Source organism: Glossina fuscipes, unplaced genomic scaffold (genome assembly GCF_014805625.2).
Source record: "Glossina fuscipes isolate IAEA_lab_2018 unplaced genomic scaffold, Yale_Gfus_2 114, whole genome shotgun sequence".
NCBI lineage: Eukaryota > Metazoa > Arthropoda > Insecta > Diptera > Glossinidae > Glossina > Glossina fuscipes.
This window is the reverse complement of record NW_023998457.1, coordinates 444,069-456,819: the sequence shown is the minus strand read 5'-3', so window position 1 is coordinate 456,819 and position 12,751 is coordinate 444,069. Positions and strand designations below refer to the sequence as shown.

At 32.9% G+C, this 12,751-nt stretch overlaps 2 protein-coding genes across 2 annotated transcripts; one reads left to right on the top strand and one right to left on the bottom strand.

The window, feature by feature from the left end:
• LOC119640009 lies at positions 1-12,528 on the bottom strand. Its single transcript, XM_038037787.1, has 5 exons — positions 12,498-12,528; positions 2,232-2,573; positions 1,742-2,078; positions 1,301-1,674; positions 1-206 (listed from the first exon to the last, which is right to left on the bottom strand). The coding sequence occupies exons 2-5, from the start codon at positions 2,527-2,529 to the stop codon at positions 1-3; spliced, it is 1,215 nt and encodes a 404-aa protein (XP_037893715.1). The 5' UTR covers positions 2,530-2,573; positions 12,498-12,528.
• LOC119639981 (40S ribosomal protein S27) lies at positions 4,045-4,984 on the top strand. The gene is made up of 3 exons (XM_038037739.1): positions 4,045-4,147; positions 4,573-4,792; positions 4,855-4,984. The coding sequence occupies exons 1-3, from the start codon at positions 4,142-4,144 to the stop codon at positions 4,881-4,883; spliced, it is 255 nt and encodes an 84-aa protein (XP_037893667.1). The 5' UTR covers positions 4,045-4,141; the 3' UTR covers positions 4,884-4,984.
• Positions 12,529-12,751: the final 223 nt, after the last annotated feature.

Sequence of the window (12,751 nt, the reverse complement as noted above, 5' to 3'; positions counted from 1 at the left end):
CTAAGTCGTTAGAGTAGTAGTATTGCACAAAATGCCATTAGTTTCACTCATATTTGATTCCATTTCGTCTTTGCCTAATATTGCTCTGGCAAGATCAGGGTCACGATTTTTGATACCAATAAACCAATCGGTAGATGCAACACGTAAATGTATTTCACGTATTTTTTGATTAATTGCTTGCAATAAAAATTCCAAATTTTCCGTTGCTGCAAATTTATACAAAAAATGCCCCAAAAAAGTTTAAAAAAATAGAAAAAAAAACAAATAAGCGGGCCGACCATAATATGCCTTGCACCACTTTGCTTTATAAAGGTATTCACTCCTCTTGTTAACAATATTTCAAAAAATCACAAATTATTTCCGTTCTAACGTATACTTTTCATGGAAACCCGCATATTTGGAATATACCCAAAACAGAGTATTTTGTGATCTCAATTTAACAAACTTAATATACTTCGGAAAAATTTTTATTTTTCAGTTAACGTCATAAAAATCTAAAAATTCAAATAACTTTCTGTATAAGGACTTGCTTTTCGTTAGGGTCTAAGCAATAGGGCTATAAGATCCAAATTTTTTACCGTTAATTTTTTTACTAAATAGCTGGTATGGACTAACTTTCATCGTGAAATCTAAAAATAAACGACATCTTTTTCTGAATGGCAGACTATTCATGAGAAATCTTCGATGGAGCGTGGTCCAAGAAGTAGACCCATCTGCCTTGTATTTATTTCACTCATGAGCAAATTTTCGTTATAAAAGTTTAACAAGCTTAAGCTTAAATGATCGAAAAAGTGGATCAAAGCACATCAATGCACTAAATTACATGAAAATATCTATTTCATCTAATATTAATAGCGTAAATATATAAAAACAAAATAGGCAGACAGAGAGACAAACGAGCTTAAGTAGTCGACAAAGTGGACGGATCAAAGCACATCAATCCATGAAATTTCATGAAAACATCTTGAAAACTGCGATTCATAGATTAGATATAAAAAAAAACATAGGCGGACAGAGAGACGGATACTTAAGTCGAAAAAGTGGATCAAAACACATCAATGTACCTTATGTCATCGAAATATCTATTTCGTCTAACATTCGTAGGATGAATATAAGAAAAAAAATAGCCAGACGGATAGACAAACAAGCTTAAGCCGATTCAGGGAATGATTCTGAATTCCGAATCAATTGGTTTAATAAAAGTGTGATATATCTAAAGCCCTTCTGTCCGTCCGCACAAGCGTAATATACGCTCTACCGCAAGTGAAGTAGGGTATAAAAGCTAGTCGTTCGCACTTACTTGTAATATCTTCACCATTGAAATGACCGCGATTATGTTGCAACTCTATGCCTTTGTACTTTCCCAATTGTTCATATAATCGGCGTAAATAATTCAAATGATGCTCGTTTTCGTTATATGAAGGATAATCAAAAACTTTGTTTTCAATTAACTTGCAATGCGTATCACTTATGAAACCGTAGAGTTTGCGACATGCGTACTTCACCTGATGTTGTACACTCATAGTGATGGGCATCTCAATAGGAGGCGGCCGGGCGAACGTATCTACATACTCACTGTCGGCACAAGCAACCGGTGATGGCGGTATCTCACCGATTGCAGCATGTAAGCCACGCAGCAAACGGAATAAACGCAACACCTGATTCGGTTCTTTGCTGAAACGTGGGATATATAATATTTGAAAATATTTTTGGAGATAATTGTCGGAAATAAAATTCTTACCCATCGATGGACACGCCCAACTTTGAGAAATCTACAACGATTTTGCTATAATCGCGAGTTTCCATTCTAAACTTAGGATTTCGACTATGATTTCGCGAAAATTTGCGATGTTTTTGCATATTAAAGTGACTGCATTGGCCATTGGGTTGAGCGCTTATTGAAATAAGCGGCGTAGATTGTATGCTAGATAGAAACGAATTCCGAGGCAAATAACGAATTTCACACTCCGGTGACGATTGTTCGCAAGGGATAGAATTGATAAGTGACGTAGGCATTTCTCTCAAAGTTGGATAAAGATCATTAAAATACGTTGGTCCGGACGTATGAAACGTGTTTGCTGCAGTGAGTATATAGATAAACTATTTTTATAAACGTAACAAGAAAATCAGGGCTAACTTCGCCAACTGTCAAATTGTAACAAAAAAATCACGGCTACCTTCGACAGCTAACGAAACGTGAAGAGAAAATCAAGAAATAAGAAAGTAATCACCTTGACAGCTCGGAGGCGAATGATAGAACTGATTAAAATACACATTTTGAAAACCATTTGTTACTCCATTTTGGTGTTGTTTATAACAAGTGTTATATAGCCATGAATTTGCTGGCATTGGCATTGGTATCGGCTCATGAGGGGGCATTGGAAACGATACGTGTTCCAAATTCGTTGCCTGGGCGTTCTCTGGGCGTGCCTCTTGTTCAGCAGTTACTATTAAATCACATAATTCTTTGGCTATAATCTCCATATTGATCTGCAATAAATCCTTGTCTTGACAAAACTCAGTGCTCATTCTTTTTCCATTTATCAATCAATATCAATCAAGCGGCAATATAGCTAAATAAAATTTCAGAAAATTTAATTCTATTTAAATATTAGTTTGATGAAAAAGATATCTAATAATTTAATTAATAACACCTTTTCTACCAGCAAAATAAATTAAAAATTTGCCCGCTCTTCTCCACTTGATGCTTTTCAGACAAACAATTCCTAAATCACCGTTTTTTCTATTTCTGCCTGTTTGAATTAAATGTTACGATATTAATTTTACGATCATAGATGCAAATCTTTCAAAAGCAAACGTCATACTTTTTTAAGAATGGACGTATAGCATTGTCTTCAACCAAACAGCTGATAAAATAATTGCCAGATGCCTAAAAAAAATCTTTGACGATGAATAGAAACTCATACAAAAGTAGCTAGAAAAATTCGATGAGCAGAAGAGGAATTAATTTATAAGTCTATGCACTCACAACATGTATGTATGCAAACAGCTATAAAATGTACAAAATTCCTAAATTGATTGCTCCACCAGACGTGGGAATATACGTGAGATTTTTCTCCTCGCACTTACAAATTCGGTACCAAAAGAATATTAGCCGAAAAAAGCAACACTACTATATAGCAGCTTTGAAAGACTTGCTTCTATCGATTGTCTCTTTTATGCGCGTGTACTTACAACATAAATATAAGGTTCACTACTTTTTTTTAAAATAAAATCGTATGCAATTCCCAAAACAATTCAAGAAGCCCGAGCATTTTGTTTTAGCTTATCGCTCACGAGGATATTGAATAAACTATAATTTCATTATAAATTAAGCGACAGATAGGAATTAATTTAATTTGTTTATATCAAGTATAGTACATACCGAATAAGCATGACTGATATAGGATAAATTAGGACACCAAGTCAAAAGCGATAATTTAGATAAATTAAACTGTGGATAGAAACTAATGACTTTGAATTATAACTGAAATTGGATATCGAATAAACGTTGATTATATCAGATAAAGATCACGATAGATAAATTGGGTATTGCATTGCTGATAAACGCTGATACATTGAATACCAAATAAATAAGATGTGATATCAGGATCAAGTACGTTTCCCCTGAATGTGCGAACAAAAAAAAAAAAAAACTTTGCAAAAATTCTAAACGACAAAATTTTTCTGTTTTGCAATTTTTGTTCTGTGACTATAATCTTCTTTCAATAACTTCTACAATCAACTCTATTGCGTATTCAATCTGGCAACGTCAAAGTAATTCTGTGAAATATCGACACAGGGCATTGAAAGATATTTGAAACTAATGCTAGAAATTTAAAGAGCAATATGTATGTGCACAGAAAATTTCCGCGCAATTTTATTATAAGACGACGGAAATATTTTTTTTATTCTACCTTTTTTACATATGATGTACATAAATATTGTAACAAGTTTTATTTCTTTCTAACAAACTAAATTCTAATTGAATTTCATTTGAAGCGTCACCTTATAATACTTTTATAAGGCGACTATATCGTATTGCATCTGAGAGTTGCCTAATTATTTTCATATTGAAAGCAGCTAACTTAACGAGCAGCTGACTAATTTCCTTTTCCGTGTTAGCTGTAAAAGAATAAACATGCCGGTGGGTGATATATTTTATAGAAAAACCTATGAAAATTTAACAAAAAATTTCAGAAATTCAAAAAACTGTTTACTTAATGAAAGGAGAATAATAATAAATTTAATCGAATCCAAAAAAAACCTAGAAAGCCATAAATTAAGTGCAATTTTTAGTGAAAGAATTCAGCTGCAAATATAATAGCAAGCAATAAAAGTAAAAGAGAGAAGACAACATTAGGCACATGGTGTTATAGTTAAAATACCAAAAGTTGTGATTTCGTAAATTTGTGTAATTATGAACAAACATGCTCCGTTTTTGTTATAATAAAAACTAAAGTCTGCAAATTTTTGTTTTTTTTTAATAAAACAGATATTTTTCTTTGACCAATTTCGATATAGTACTAATTAAACGCATTATTTGTTTTTGGTTTATATTCATGTCAATAGCTAGCCAAAGACTTATTACATCCGTCACCAGCTCAAGAGAAGCGAAAACATAAACTAAAAAGATTGGTACAACATCCCAACTCTTATTTCATGGATGTTAAATGTCCCGGCTGTTATAGGATTACAACCGTTTTCAGTCATGCCCAAGGCGTCGTGGTGTGCGCGGGATGTGCTACAATATTATGTCAGCCAACTGGTGGACGTGCGAAACTAACAGAGGGTATGTTTCCATATTTCATTTAATTTGTTTACTTTCTAATCGTTATTTAATTTGCTTTCTAGGTTGCTCCTTCAGAAGAAAGCCTCAATAGAATTTGTCCGTTTTTTTAGTTCGGCCACTCACATAATTCTCTTTAATTCCTTTTTCCAAACAAAAAGAAAATATCAATAAAACTTTTCATTCTAAGCGGAAGATTGTTTAAGTGTTCCAAAGTGAATGGACAATATCTTGAATGATATATAGATGAACAATTGAAAGTGATACAAATTTTCCTAAATAATAGTGTTCTCACGCGTTGTGGGAAAAAAAAAATGAAAGGTTTTTTGCTACCAACTGAATGTAAAAATCTACGAAGTTTTTTTATTAGCAGAACACGGCCCAAGAAAAGCGTAAACAGTGTTTCAAGAAAAAAGCTAATGACAAAGCCTGATTAACTGAAAATTAATCTAGAAAAGTGAACGCCAAAGTAACTGTCGTAACAAGTAACCACTAAGATGAGATATTTCAACTATTACGCTTCAGTAACTTCTTCGTACAAAATCTGTGGGAAATCTGTATACCATTAAAAGGTTTTTCTAAAGAAACCCATACCCTATTGTGTCCTATTCCACTAGATAAATTTTTTTAAGTGTCTGTTTTAGGTTATTTTGCTACCATTTTTTCCTATTGTGTCAATTTTCAGCGTACATCTGTGATCAGTATCCAAAAATAAAGTTGGCCAAGGCTGTTGAATTTTTATGTTCCCAAATGACAGAGCATGCGTGTGGATACATTAGGCCGAGAAAAACAAATTTTTTAGAGCAAAAAAAAACTGAAATGATGTGTGTATATTTATATATGTATGTAGATATAGCTTGGTGGAAATTTAAAAGACTTAGGCTATGAGCTGTTTTCTGCATCTACGCCTTCCATCAAGGCCGAATGGCGTCAATTTGCCACTGCGTTGGCAAGATGTAAAAATAAATATTCGAAATCTTTATCAATTTTTAAGTGTTCAACGATAGAGCATTCTCGGGGAGAATTAAATAGCAAGTAAGCATTTGATCGACGAGAACATCTGGAATATCAGCCATCGAAAAAAGAGCTGTAATAAAAAAAAAATTGTGAGAGTTATGAGGCGAAAAGGCCATATGGCTTCGGGATTACGCTTCGGTATTTATTTACTGAAGCCTTTAAGAGCGAGCATGTAAAGAAGGGCATTCATGGAGATCATTCAGTAAAAAGTAAGTATTGCGTCGACGAAAAGGCCTGGGCTATAAGAAAGAGAAAGTTTGTAAGGATTATTAGATACAGAAGCCATACATCTAATCTCCGCTACCTATTTATTTAATAAAGCCGTTAATTGGAACCTAATCATTTTTACATTAGATTCTTTTTAAATGGCTATTGAGTTCTACATGCACGTAAAGTATCTTATAGGTATCTTACATCTTTTGCTTACTCAAAGTATAAGAAACTTTGCAGTCGACACTACTTTGGCCAGGTGAATTGATTTTGAATGCTCGTCATGATCTAGTAAAGAAATGTTATCTTCACTGCTCTGAGCAGGTCTCTAAGCTTTTGTTCGGCGGACAAACATGGGTAAATCCCGCTGATCACAACTATATATTGTCTTTTTGCAGAATAATATAGCAAAGCAGGGGTCGGCAACCTTGACCTGCTATAGTTCCGAAAATAAAGTATAATACAACAAATAGGTTATAAAACATAAAAATCGAATATTCATATGCTGGTATTCGTCTTTAAACGACTGACTGTAAACCAGAATTAACTAAATCGACGTCAAAAGTTCAGGGTCATACGTTTTTAATACGAAACTGCCCGAACGTCGCTTTAATGCTTACATTTTGGTTGATTTTGACCCGCGCCTAGAAAAGTTTGCTGACCCTTATACTACAGCATAATGTAACAATAAACAGACGTAGGTTTTTTTGTAAGATAAGTATACTGCACTTTGAGGGCAAGTATACCTGCTTGTTGGAACAATTGATAAATCTATGATCTATATATTTATAGGTAAGCATTACTTTTTCTTGGTATTTATTCTGTGCTTAAAAAATTAATTTTCGAGATATTTTTCTTATATATTATCAAAACATGAATCATTTTGTTGGCATCGATCTAGATGGTCTGCAAATATCTCGAACGACGCACAATTTCTGTGCTGTAAAGAACACATTCATGTTTTTGTACCGGCCAGCGAATTGCTTTGTACCTGAAAATTTCATATTGACAAGTTTTTATGAAAAAATTCGCGACCGTCTTTTTTACTGACCCACGCTATATAACATAAAGCCCTGCTGCAGTAAACTCAATGATTCATCGAAAGCGCATATTAATCGTATCGACTAGGAATTTATTTTCCAGTTGTGCAAATTTTCTCTTGTATATGAAATCTAATTAATTATTCATTTATGTAGAAATTGTTAACTACCATATTTTCTCTATAGAAAGTGCGTCGTAACAATAGTTACATTAATTAATGAAATAATCAGTAAGAATGCTACGGTCCCGCAAATCCCTATACCGCTTTGCCTAATACATTTCTTCACTAATTTTCGTAATAATACACCAGAAATGATACGTAATTTTTATGAAAATGCGTAAACTTCATGAAAGTCCTCATATCGGAGGACGTCAACGTGGTCTAAATTTAGCAAACCTAATTCACTTGGTCAATATTTTATCATTTTTCAAATCATTAATTATGCTTTATCGCCATAGAACGGCTTACTTTCATGAGAGATGTCCACGATCTAACAAATACATTCATATGATCCAAATTCCCTAATCATAATTAATTACGAATAAATTTTCATCACAAAATATTAACTATTGATCGTTTTGGGAATATATAAAGATTTATTTTCTTTAGAAGAAAGATAGACTTCCGTGGTCCAAATTTGGTAAAGTTAATTTTTATGTCATATTATTATTATTATGAACGAATTTTCATCGAAAAGTATTGAAAATTAGTCCTTTCTACTATGCAAAGATTCAGTTTCTGTAGGTATAGTTATATGACAAGGGTTTCAAAATAATGCTTCATCGGATGCAAAGCTTTCACAATAATTTAGACTGCCAAAATAATATTAGTAAGTGATTTTTGCTGTAAAAAATAGTCCAAACCGAATGCCCTTGGGCCAAAATACCCGAACGTATCAAATTTCATGAAAATGTCTCGAAAATTGCGATATATATGCTCAACGCAAGAGTCAATGAACAGACCTCAGATGAAGAAATGAACGGACTGACAAGTTTAGATCGGTATAATATGATGTGGACCTATCTGAACCCTTTCTGAGCGTTACATCCCTCTGCTCAAAGTTAATATACGCTGTAAATAAATGGTATAGGGTAAACTTACAGAAAAATAGGTGTTAGCTTATAAGGACGTAATTTAAGACTTAATGAGTAACAATTAGAAAATAATGACTAAAAACATTAATAATAAAACACAGGAATGTTATAATAAAAGTATAATGGAGAAAACTTAACATTTAGGGAAAATTTTTATTTAAAAAAGTTTTCTATAGAAACATGTAAAAAGGGAAAAGAAACGTTAATTGGCTTTGTGCCAATCGCTAGTACTTTCAGTACTGCTCTGAAAGACTTGCAAGCAATTATTATTGGCTTTTATCTGACAAATAAATAAGTAAAATTTCTCTCAAGAATATGGTTTATGAACCCGTAAAACCTTTACCTAGCCGATGATATTAGGTTAAACACAATACATAGCTGTGAGAAGAGGCAACTTAAGATCAAAGCATCCTAAATTGTCCGCGATTGAAGAAAACAAATAATGAAATCGTACTTAATAATAGAGAAACTATATAATAAAAGATTCTTGAAGAAGAAGAAATTCCATGGTGGCAGGGAGCTGAAGAGCTTAGAGTAAGTGCGTGTGAACAGCAATTAGAAAGTCAAAGTATCATTATAGTGGAGCGGCAACCTTCTTTTCGATGTTTAGCTCTCAACGACTTTGTCCTATTTTCCAAGGGCAAGAGAATGGTTTTTTCTTTTTAAATAACTGAAGCGAAGGTGAAATTGTAGTTTGAGTTCTAGGCTATAGTTAAGGAATTGAGATAGTCGCACCTTTTATTACAGCAATTTCTGTATCGATCTAAGCTTGTCTGTCCATCTATCCATTTTGTGATTTGAAAAAAACAAAAAAAAACCCATTCTAAGCGGTGCTCAGGTACAGTGTTTCACTAGTTGTTGATTTGCTGAATTTTAGAAGAAGATGACGAAATTATTACTGGACAAGGTTGATCCTACTTCGGCTGATACAATTCTTCACTTGTTTTCATGATAAAATACTATAAAATTTTAATGTGTTCCCAGGTAAAGACATACTTCTTATTTATTTATTCAGCCATGTCAACTAACACTGTTAAGGCTAAAGGGCTTACATTACACAATCATAGAGAAGATCATCAAAGCACAGCAAAATTAACAGTGCTCAGTTTTTTAAAGTGAACAAATTTATGTTTAGAATATTTTTAGACTTTAAAATATTAGCGAAGTGAACTTAAGTCTGGGACAGATCTGCTTTCAATAAATGCAAATTCAAACAACGCCGCCCATGGAATATATCCCAGACCATAAATTTCGCTTTGCTAATACTTTAAGCCTAAAAATATTGTAAGTAGGAATTTGTAAGTGGTAAGTAATTAAAAAATATTGTTAAAACTATGGCATTATATATATCAAAGATTGTCAATCAGAAGAGCAAGTAAACAGTGCGCAATATTACAGCCATTAAAGTAATAAAAGGCAAGCGTACGTCTATGTAAAGTATTAGAGGTGAACATAGGTCTACCTAACTATGTTACACAGAACTTAGAAGGCAGAGTCTACCGCATTAAGATGCTGAGACCTTATAAAGGGCCAAAATTTAAATTTTTAAATTGACATGATCTAGATGCAGCGAAATTAATTTTCTTGCTGAAGACCTTATTATTATTCATCTATTTTCATCATAAAATGCTAATAATTAAGTTTTGCCTTTGTATAAAGGCATGCGAAGCATGAAAATCCTTGTACGCCTTGAAGTCTGAAAAATAAACCTATGTAGCATAGCAGATTTATATATCAAATCACTATGTTGGACCAAGTTGCACTATAATATATTAAAAATGTACTTAGTATTACTTATATCCTTACTATTTCCTTTAAGGGAGAAAATTCAAAAACGATCCAAAAGTTTCAAATTTTTTTTCGAAAAAAAATATTACATGGAGGGTAATCTTAAGAATGGTCCAAGCCAGTTCATTACGAATAAGAAAATACACTTTTGTTTAACGCATTATTTCTGCAATAGTGCCTGTTTGTCTAACTGTCCAAATAGGTGGGTGAGTTTAAATTTTTGTCTCACGGATACTCCGCAGACGGTTACATCTAACAAAAAAAAATATAACTCTCTCACTCTTATAGAATTGAACGGACGGACGAAACCTACCTACCGGACTGGCAGATCATCAGCCCCTGGTCTATTGTGGACCCTACTCTACCTCCTCCTCCTCTCCTTCGAGGTATTATTTTTAGTGGGAGACCCTAAGGCAGTTCAATGCAAATAAGATTCATTCTTGGATCAAAATAGGAGAGTGTCCTAAATTTGAAATGTCTAAAAAGCTGGGACCTATAAGCAGAATCAAAAAATACTTGGACAGATCTTAAATAGATTATTTTAAAGCTTAATTTTTAGTATTTTTTGGAACAACATAGAGAGTGGAGTGGAGCATGGCAAGTTTTCTCCAAGAAACTTGAAACTTGATCGTGCTTTCAAGACATAATTTGTGGTATTTTTTGACGAAAATGAATGGAGAATCATATTACGAGAAGCGATATAGGATATTTGGTCCTTCTCGATTACTTCTTTTATTATAGTATAGGTTTCACATGGTGAGAATTAACGCTTCTTCTTAAGGAGAATACTGTTCAGTTCTTAGTTTTTGATATTAGTGAGCCCGTAGTAAGGGTAAGTCATTCTTATCCAGTCACTTTAATTTTCTTCCTTATTACGTCTTGATTTGACATGGCGAATGTCAACGCTTCGCCCTAAGCCGGTCACAGTTCAGTTATTTCTTATTTTACTAGGAAGATTCTTCTTTGGTTTTTTCACTCTTTAGATTGATCGATCTTTTGCGAAAGAGCGAAAAATCAAAAAAAGGATGTAAACTGATGCTTAACGGGCGACTGATAGCAACTTTAGCATTTGTATTCGATTCACAAACAGCCAAGCAAGCAATAATCAGCGTCAAACGCCGTATTGGAGACTCTGAAATATATTTCTGTTGTTTAGGAAAAAAAAAAGAAGAAAAGAAACAAGAAGTCTCAGTGACTTTTTGCCATTCGTGTGCGGGTGATATGGTTTTCTTTCATTTCTTTGCTTCTAGTTTGGTTGAGTAGCTTTTTAAATTCATTGAAGTCGTCTTTTGTGTTTTATACATAAGTTTATATAATAGATAATATAAAAAGTCTCCGCGGTTTTTTCCCATTCGATGGTGTTGATGCCTATATATCGGCCAACACTCACCTGATTGTCTCAAACGACAATAAGTGATTAACAGGTGACATTTCGGAAGATGATTCAAGCTAGTTTTCTAATTTTTTACTCGTTTATTGGAAATGAGTGAAATATGTGAAGAAATGCGCTATGTGAAGCTTTTTTACTATAAAAAAGGTAAAACATGCCAAAACATGCCGATAATGAACGAAGGACTCAGGACCTGGGAGGGGTTTGTTCGATTCCGTTCCAGAAATTCCGATATCAAAGATGCACTTGTCTCTGGTCTACCAGTCATTAAAAAAGTTGCTGAAATTTGGCAATATCTGGAGCAAGGCCCGAAATAGTGGAGACATCATTTGAAAAGTGTAGGCTATAAGGGAGATAAAGCTCAAAAGAAGACCAAAAAAACGCGGAGACTTTCTATATCACCCATATGAAAATATTATGTACAAGTGTATGTCTACGAAGGCTTGCATGAAAGTGCAAGTATAACTGCAGGATAATTTTGTCGCAAAAGCTTGAGTTGACTTTTTTGCAGACTTATATGGATGTACAGAAGGAAAGTAAAAAAGAAAAAAAAAACTACCTCCATATCTGTGTCGTTATAGTTTTCGATGGTTGACATGTTTATTCAAGAGACTTGTTTTTTTTTTTTCTTTTCTTTTTTTTTCTACTTGATTGAGTTTTTAAAGTTTCATACGCTTTTCAACATCATCGGCCCATAGAAATGGTTGAAATGGTTGGTTCTCTTTTGCTTTTTTCTGTTTTTCTTTCTCTATATTGTATTTTTTTTTCTTATTATTTTTTTTTTTTTTTCATTTAAATATTATTTTAGGAAAAAACTTGAATCTATCCATCGCTTATAAAGAAAATACATAATTGAATATTTCAATTTAATTTTTAAATGCATTCACATCTGTGCATGCATGTATATGTTTTATGTCTTTAAAAGCTTAGTCTCTTTCAGGTGCAAGCATCAAATGTTAACTGCATTTGAAAGATAATAAATTGGTTAGAAAAAAATGTTATATTTTATTAACAAAATACGTCATGTAAAGGATATAGAGAAATGAATACACACACGCACACACAGCAATAGAAATTAAAAGAAAAATATAAAACATGAGAAGCATTAAAAAGAAAAAAAAAACTTTGTTCAATTATTATAAGATATATGTTATGCTTCTCACTTACCTGAACGCTATGGATTTAATTTTTTATATAAATTCGTAGTGAAAATCGGAGATATTTTCAAAATGAAAATTTTTTGATATAATTAAACGTTTAACATTGACGTTATGCTCGATGTATTTGTCAAATGCAGTGTGGAAAGCTGGAATGAGAAAAATATGAAATATGAGAGAAATTAAATTAAGGTTAAAATCATTAATTTAATAAGGGAATTGTACATTTGAACGCGTTCAATTCCAATCGATTGGGAAAGAAGA